The 8,695-nt window shown below is 36.1% G+C and overlaps 1 protein-coding gene across 1 annotated transcript; it reads right to left on the bottom strand.

Annotated features, from left to right (window-relative positions):
• Positions 1 to 1,534: 1,534 nt before the first annotated feature.
• LOC146956509 (non-specific lipid transfer protein GPI-anchored 15-like) lies at positions 1,535 to 2,990 on the bottom strand. Its single transcript, XM_085720410.1, has 3 exons — positions 2,170 to 2,990; positions 1,817 to 1,936; positions 1,535 to 1,692 (listed from the first exon to the last, which is right to left on the bottom strand). The coding sequence occupies exons 1-3, from the start codon at positions 2,756 to 2,758 to the stop codon at positions 1,559 to 1,561; spliced, it is 843 nt and encodes a 280-aa protein (XP_085576536.1). The 5' UTR covers positions 2,759 to 2,990; the 3' UTR covers positions 1,535 to 1,558.
• Between the last annotated feature and the right edge of the window lie 5,705 nt (positions 2,991 to 8,695).

Raw genomic sequence — 8,695 nt, 5'->3', positions numbered from 1 at the left:
TCTCATTCGCAGCATATGTAAACAACCTATCTTTAGAATAGAATTTACATATACTGGAATTGTGAGAAACATTAAAAATTCTCACGTTATTCAATCTACGTCAACGATGCCTGGTTTTATTGCCTTGATACCCTTTCCAAACCCAGATCTCTCTGATGTGGGACTCTGGAGCAATGATGTGGGACTCTGGAGCAACAATAACAAGGATTTTTCAACAACAACAAAAAGGAACAGTAACAAGGACTTATCATATTACTACTTTGTATCGTATTTTTACTCCAAAACCAACAATCACAAACACAAACATATTAACATTATATTCTTAATTATCTTATGAATGAATTGATATCTTCCCTAAGAATTATTAAAAATAAAAAAATTATAAACTCTTATAAGAGATTTTATAATATTTCTCAAACCCCAAAATACGTAAATAAATATCTCATAGATTTTTTTCTGTCAAAAAAGAAAGAAAAACTATCTAATAGATTTTACGTATTTATTGGGATATTGAGAAACATTAAAAATTCTCAAACTAAATTAATCATCTTCATTGCCATGACCCAAAGTAGAGTCCTACCTTCAATTTTATACACGTGATACCCTTCCCAAACTCACATCCCTCCGATGTGGGACTCTAGTGCTTCATAAACCATCACGCACCAATTGGTACAGCTTAAGCATTCGTATAATTAACTGTAACAATAACAAGGATTGATCATATTGTTACTTTGTATCATCTAATTACTTCAAAACCAACAATCACAAAGCCAGACGTATTCAATGTACTAAAAGTTCTTCCCAATTTAATTGAAGAGAAATTAAAACCTCTCCGAATACAACTCAAATTTTTCAACTCAAATGACAATAGTTGAAGTTGAATCACTGGTAGCTACCACCAAGCAGAGCCGGAGGGTATACCAAATCATCTCAAAATAATAATTTGAATGATCCAATTTTCGATCTTCCACAATTCACCAAAACTATGTCAACTAAACTGCTTATACTATATGCACATTCAAATCTACCTATACTCTCCTCCTAAATGTTGCAAAGTATAAATCACGTCCTTATCATCCTTAATCAAATATTCAAATCCCATCAGTACCATCCTGAGAGGCTGAGACTGACACATCATTCTCCTAGCCAATATCATGGGACAGCTAAGTGCTTTGCAAATGAAAGTGATATCAATATTCCATATATTTAATCACTTCATTAAAATTGGGTTTTGGACAGATTAGTGTACCTTGCACAACAGATCATATCTCAAATATTATATATTGAAAAGAGTGTGTTAGACAAAAGACATTATGTTGTTATTACTCTTATCATTGTTACATGACTTGATGTTAGCAAAAATGCAGTTATAAATTTTTTTATTTACCTTCTAGCCAAACTCTAAATTATATGACCTATTTTCTTAAAAATTGGAGCATAAAGGTAAAGAAAGAGTTCAGTTACAGGAGAATAATGCAAAGAATATAACAAGAAGAACAGAGTAGTGTTTTTAGTCTTGGTAAGTGTTAGCTCTAAGCTAAATATAAATCTTGAGTACTTAGTATATACAAAATCGTAAGTTGGTGACAACACAAGAAACAATGGCAAGAAGAGAAAGAACAAAGTGGAACGAGACATTAATAGTGCTTCCAGTGGATGAGCCACCGTTTGTTGTTGGAACACTTTTCGATCCTGCATTTACAATTCATCAAAACTATGTCAACTTAACTGCTCATACTAATATTTTAAGATATTGTCAATTTTTCACAGCACAAAATTCATGTGATTTTTATTGATGTAAACATAACATAGTTACCCGAGGGAAAATCTGAGTTAGCAGAAGGTGTTATTGCGCCTTGGTGTGATTCAGTTGGAGAATCAACAGGAGAATCCGCTGGAGAAGTTGAATTTGTAGGAGATGTTGATCCATTGCCACCTAAATTCACACCATTGGATTAAGTATAATTTTTTATTAGTACCGACACTTCAGTTTGAGAGTGTAACATATGTCTAACACGTTTCATTGTCTACACATGTATTTAAATTCAATCACTTTTACTTTCTCAAAGTATATTATTGATGTACACATATCACTGTTAGTTCACACTTTTTTCATATTTTTACCGGTGATTTAAAACAAATAGTATAATTAAACTAATTCTTACTAACCTTTGCATTGGCTAACAGCTGTAGTTTGAATCTTACAAGCAGAAGGGAGAAACATATCAAGTGTTTGATTTATAGTGATTCCAAAAGAGGAACCACCACCATTAAGGAGGGAGCATAGACATTGTGGAGAAGATTGGACTACACTTGAAAGTTGTGAGCACCATGAAGATGATGGATTTGAAGAACTACCCATTATGTAGTTTAGACAAGGGCTCAAGCTAGTGAGTGTAGATGTACAACCTAATTGAGCTGCATTTTGAGTACACATATTGGCCACTAGGACCATAACTAGACATAGGATATACCCTTTAAATGACATTGCTCTTTTTATCTTGAAACTAATTTTGTGATCGTACAAATCGTAAGTCCACGACAAGGTTTTGTATCTTTTCTCGAGACTCTTATCTCTTGGAAAAGTAATAAACATGACATTGTCTCTCGCTCCTCTACAGAAGCTGAGTATTGTACTATGACATCCACTACTACTGAAATTATTTGGCTGCACTGGCTCTTGTCTGATATGGGTATCTCTCTTTCTAAACCAACTCCGATGTACCGTTATAACGAGAGTGCTTTTCAAATTGCTCATAACTCGTCATCCAAAATCGCACCAAGCACATTGAGATCGACTGTCATATTACTCATCATCGTCTTCCGCATGGAACAAACACTATCATTTACCTCCTCATCTTTGCCTGATTTGTTCACAAAGATGCACTCCATAAAACGTTTTCTGTTATTGGTTGACAAACTCTCGATGCTCTCAGCTAATTTATCGTGAGTTTGAGAGGAGATGTTAGATAATATAGTTATTATTTATTAGTAAGGGTATTTTAGACTATTATATTCTGGGTACTGTTAACTTGTGCCCTTAGGGCACATATTAAGAAGCACAAAAAAGAAATAGTTTCTAAAATTTTGTGCATTCAATTCATTAAAAAGTTAAAGATTAAATATAATACACACATTTCAATAAATAGTTTCTATATTTAATTCATTAACTTGTGCCTCAAGGGCACAAGTTAACATTTCCCTTATATTCTTAGTGTAAAGCTTTTTCTTATAATATTTATTGAAACCTTAGCCCGTCATTGTTTTTCTTCTCCGATTATCTCTATTATTAACAATTTGTTGGTCTCATAGCCATGGAAGAATTACTCCCTAAAATAAATGCACTTGATTTTATCTTTTTTAGAGAATTTTTTGTTTTAAACACTTATAATCGTTATACTTCTTGTTTTACAAAAGACGACTAAAAATTTTATGTAACGCTTATAATTTTACAAAATATGAAAAAATAACTCTATGTAACGCTAATAGATAGTAGTATTATCTAAAATATAAACACTAATTAGAGAATTTGGTATCATTTTTCTCTTCCTTTGAAAGAGGCAAAAAAACCTATATAGATTTTTGCTTGCTCAAGAGAAAGAGAAAAACTATACAAACTCTCAAGTCACAAAGTACACAAAGTGTTGAAGATTTTGTAATTATTTAATCTTCTCAAGTCCCAATGGACTTGCATTTGAATGCTTGATACTAAGTCATACCTTTAGTTTTATAATGGATGATATCCTTCCAAAACTTACATCTCTTTGATATGGGACTCCAGTTCTTCGTATCTAGTTCTACGCGTACCCTCACCAGTTCAGCCTAAGCATTACAATAGCAAGGAATAATCACTTTGCTACTTTGAATGGTCTTACTCCAAAACCAACAATCACAAACCCATTACTACTCATAATTATCTTATGCATTTGTGTACTGAGAGTTCTTCCTAATTTAAGTGAAGAGATATTAACATTTAGGAGGATATTACTCTTCCCAATTGTATGAAACTCATATAGTTACTTTTCTGTTAATTCATTCATTATATAAACGACATTCAAGTACCTGATTTCAACCATAAAAGCTTGAGAAATTTACCAAAGATAACGATTTTGGGTTATGGAAGGTAAAAATGGAAGCGGTGTTAATACAACAAAAGTGTGAGAAAGCTTTGAAGGGTGAAGGTTCGTTACCAGTCACCATGTCACGAGCGGAGAAGACCGAGATGGTGGACAAGGCCAGGAGTGCCATTGTCTTGTGACTCAGGAATACAGTTTCGAGAGAAGTAGCAAAGGATACAACCGCGGCATCGATGTGGCCAAAGTTCGAATATTTGTATATGACAAAGTCTTTGGCTCATCGGCAAGTCCTAAAGCAACAACTTTACTCATTCAAGATGGTAAAGTCAAAAGCCTTCATGGAGCTACTTGTGGAGTTCAACAAAATCATTGGTGATTTGGAGAACATTGAGGTGCGTCTTGAGGATGCGGGTGATCTTATGGTGTGGTGTTGTTTGGAGGATGAAGAAGGTGATGTGTCTCACCTTGGGAGTGATGCCTAGTGGAGCGGTGGTCGTCTGGAGAGACATTAAACACTCAACATCAGCCTGGAGAGGCGGTGGTAAGAATATTCATGATCAGTCTGGAAAGGCGGAGGCAACAATACTCATGATCTACCTATTGAGGTGGAGTTTCAAGGTTGAAAACATAGTGGGATGTACGTATTTGCTAGTTGAGGTAGAGTACGCTCAACTTGAGGTGAAATTGAACACACCGGTAATGGTATGGCTATGGAGGACCTTGGGTGCTATGCTCTATGGTGAGCAAGGGATTTCTTCATGAAGACGGAAGGCATTCCGGAGGTTGAAGAATGTATAGCACGGCTTGCGAGATTACCCTAAAAAAAGGCCAAGGGTGATTGGATGCAAGGTGATCTTCAAAGAAGCGGGAGATGTCCTGTGTTGAAGATGTTATGGTGAATGTCTGTGGAACTACCTAAAATTCCTAGCGTAGTTGGACTGCAAGGACCTTCGAGAAGGCGGAAGACATTCCGAGGGCTGAAGGGGTTAAGGTGTATACTTGTGGATTACTCTAAAAGCCAAGGGTGATTGGGCACAAGTAGATCTTCAAGGAAGCGGGAGATGTCATGTGTTGAAGAAGTATGGTATAGTCTTGTAGAACTACCTGAAATTCCTAGCGTAGTTGGACTACAAGGATCTTCGAGAAGGCGAAAGACATTCCGATGGTTGAAGAGGTTAAGGTGTGCACTTGTGGAACTACCTAAAATTCCTTGAGTAGTTTGGACAAAAGGATGTTCAAAAGGGCGGAAGGCATTCCGATGGTTGAAGAGGTTAGGGTGTAAACTTGTGGAGCTACTTGGAGTAGTGGGAAGCAAGGGAAAGAGCAGCAAGGTGGTTGATGGTTTGGCATCATCACTAATTTAGAGTCAAGGTGGAGATTGTTGTAAAAGTGCCTCAAAATTGAAGTCTGAAAGCTGTCAAAATCGTAGCACGATTTGGAAAATCGCAGTACGATTTTGGACCAGGTGCAATTTCATTATGGAAAAATCGTAGTACGATCTGAAAATCGTAGTACGATTTTACGCTGATGGATAAAAATAAAACGTATTTTATGGGCCAGATTTGTTACAATTTTATGAGGGTTAATTTTGCTATAAATATAGACCTTGTATCAGATATAAACTCTTGAGAGAGAGACAGAGGGGGCTGAAACAAGGTTTTAGAAAGACAACAACAAAACTAGGGTTTGTATAGAGTTTGTCTCTTTGGTAACAAATACTAGGGGTTGGGGGTTGATTCAGCTTGGGAAACACTATTAGGATTGAGTCTCTTGGTTACGGGAAGAGATTGGGGCTTTGGGTAGAATTAGGCGGGAAACTTATTCTTGTAACCCATTGATATCTCTTTTGTAAAGTTACTCATCATATAGTGAAACGGAGGGCTGCTCTCTCCCCTAGACTAGGTCAATTTGGAACGAACTGGGTCAACAAATTCTTTTGTGTTCTCTCTTCCTTTTTTCTCTCGTTGTTTTCTACTTTTGGCTTGTGTTTATAACTGTTCCATACACTTTGTTTTGGTTGCTTGACTATCCCTTGCTCCACACATCAAGTTTGTTATGGGTGTGTTTTCACAACGAATTCACAACATCATCAACACTATATCTTATGTATTTCAGTTATTCATTACTAGGTCTAGGTTGTGATTCATTACTATTACCCATTAATTGCGCTCTTTCACAAACAAACAAACCATATTGTTCTTCTTTCAAAACAAAAAAAAATCATATTGTTCTTTCTTTTTTTAACTTCATCATCACTTCTTACACAATTATGTATATAGAGAAGAATTAGTTAGAGAATACATTGTATGTTCTACTCAAGAGAACGAGAAGCTGAAACAATATTTTCAAACTCAGAAATATCTTCTCGTCTAGAGGAGAATGCATCTTTCGTGACTTTTGAATTGACTTCAAATCAATATTCTCCATCCACATATCACTCGTCCACTGGATTGCATGAAATAAACCTAGAGCTTCTCCCACCTCTACAGAGTATACTCCCGCAAAGCTAACTGTTTTGGCAAGAACAAAAATACCTTCTTCATCCCTGATGCAAATACTTATACTGGTGTGATTTGGAGATGTAGAGAAAGATGCGTCTATGTTACACTTCAACCTGCCCGGAGCGGGAGGTTTCCAACTCAGCTCGTGAACAGCAGCAACAGAAGGTGCGTGGATAGCAGCAGAACTGGTACCAGTAGCAAAGCTTGCTGCGCACCTTGAAGCACAAGTTGTTCCAACATGCGCAAGCCATTGGCGAGCTGCCAGTCCTCCAAAAGAACCCGTGCGCGCGCAACAACACACGTCTCTGTTACATCCTCCCACACCTTTAAGTTATTGTGTTTCCACAAACACCATAAAATCATAACCAACCGTTGAGACTGCTCCTTGGACAAATTCTGCATAAGGTAAAAATGGTTTCTTCGGCTGTAGATGAGGAAGCAACAACAGATTCTACTTCTGCCCATAAGCCATCCTTATTTCAGACTTGAATAGCATACAGACATGCAAAGAAAAGATGGCCGAGGTTTTCATAATTTGAGTCGCAGCTGACACAATTCATAGGGCATTGAACGCCTTTATCTTGAAGACGAACCCGTCTTGGTAACCAACCCCGACACATTCTCCATACCAAAGTCTTAACCTTAGGAGGAACTTTAAGTCTCCAAATTCCGGACCAAAAATTCAGCCGACGGAGATGAGATAAGTCAACAAGATCATTCACACATAGACGATATGCACTACGAACCGAGTAATGGCCGTGCTTTTCAGCTTTCCAAACCAACCGATCTTATGTAACCTGTTCAAACAGCGGGGTATTTAAAATCTTAACAACAATATTTTCGCTAAACACATGTCGAACAACATTTTCATCCCACTTCTTCGCATAAGGAACCATAAGATTATTAATAGAGACGTTATGGACAAAGTGTGCCCATGCAATACTACTGTCAATGCTTTCCCCATAAACCATCCAAGGTTCATCAAGAATAGAAATATTATTACCTGAGCCAATACTCCAACGAGTTCCTCCGCGAACAATAAATCGAGCCTTGAGAATGCTACGCCACACGTAACTTGGATTGTGCCCGATGGTTGCTATAAGATAAGACTTGTTGGGAAAATACCGCACTTTAAAAATGCAAGACACAAGAGAGTCGGGTTCCGACATGAATTTCCACCCTTGCTTGTCTAACATTGCCAAATTAATTAAACACCGAAAGATCTTTAATACCCAAACCACCTTAAGTTTTATGCATGGACAATTTTTCCCAACCTAACCAATTAATACCACGATTGGAGGACCTACCATGCCCCCACCAAAAGGAATTCATTATTCTTTCAATAGCGGTAATAAGCATAGCAGGTTGATCAAAATTTCCTTTCCCTTCCCTAAGAAATTATTAAAAATAAAAATATTATGAACTCCTATAAGAGATTTTATAATATTTCTCAATGCCCAATGGATGTAAATAATAAATATCTCATAGATTTTTTTTCTATCAAAAGAAAGAAAAACTATCTTATAGATTTTACACACAATGGGTCATAGATAAACATTAAAAATTCTCAAATTATTTAATTATCTTGAAGACCATGATGAGACCTATAGTCGAGTCCTACCTTCAATTTATACTAGTGACACCCTTCCCAAACTCACATACCACCGATGTGGGACTCTAGTGCTTCATAACGCTCACACACCAATTGGTACAACTTATGCATTCGTAAAAGTAACAATAACAAGGAATGATCATATTGTTACTTTGTATCGTCTAATTACTTCAAAACCAACAATCACAAACCCAAACGTATTAACATTTTTTTTGAAGAGATTTTTTTTAATTATCTTATGTATTTTATACAGTGTACTTCGCATCTTTCCGAATACAACTCAAATGACACTAGTTGAATTACTAGTAGCTACTGCCAATTAGAGGGTATACCAAATCATCTCGAAGTAATGATTTGAATAATCCAATTTTTTTTATAAAAAAAAAAAAAAAAAAAACATGAGATTGCGTAATAGTGTCCAAATTTTATAAATTTACTTACTTTCCTGTTAATTCATTATAGTGTTCAGTTCAAATTTTTAATTCATTATATAAACTAAAGCTATA

The sequence above is a fragment of the Medicago sativa genome, chromosome 1 (assembly GCF_051527215.1).
Source record: "Medicago sativa cultivar Bolivia chromosome 1, Bolivia_mono, whole genome shotgun sequence".
Lineage (NCBI taxonomy): Eukaryota > Viridiplantae > Streptophyta > Magnoliopsida > Fabales > Fabaceae > Medicago > Medicago sativa.
This window is presented reverse-complemented; position numbering and strand designations above follow the sequence as displayed.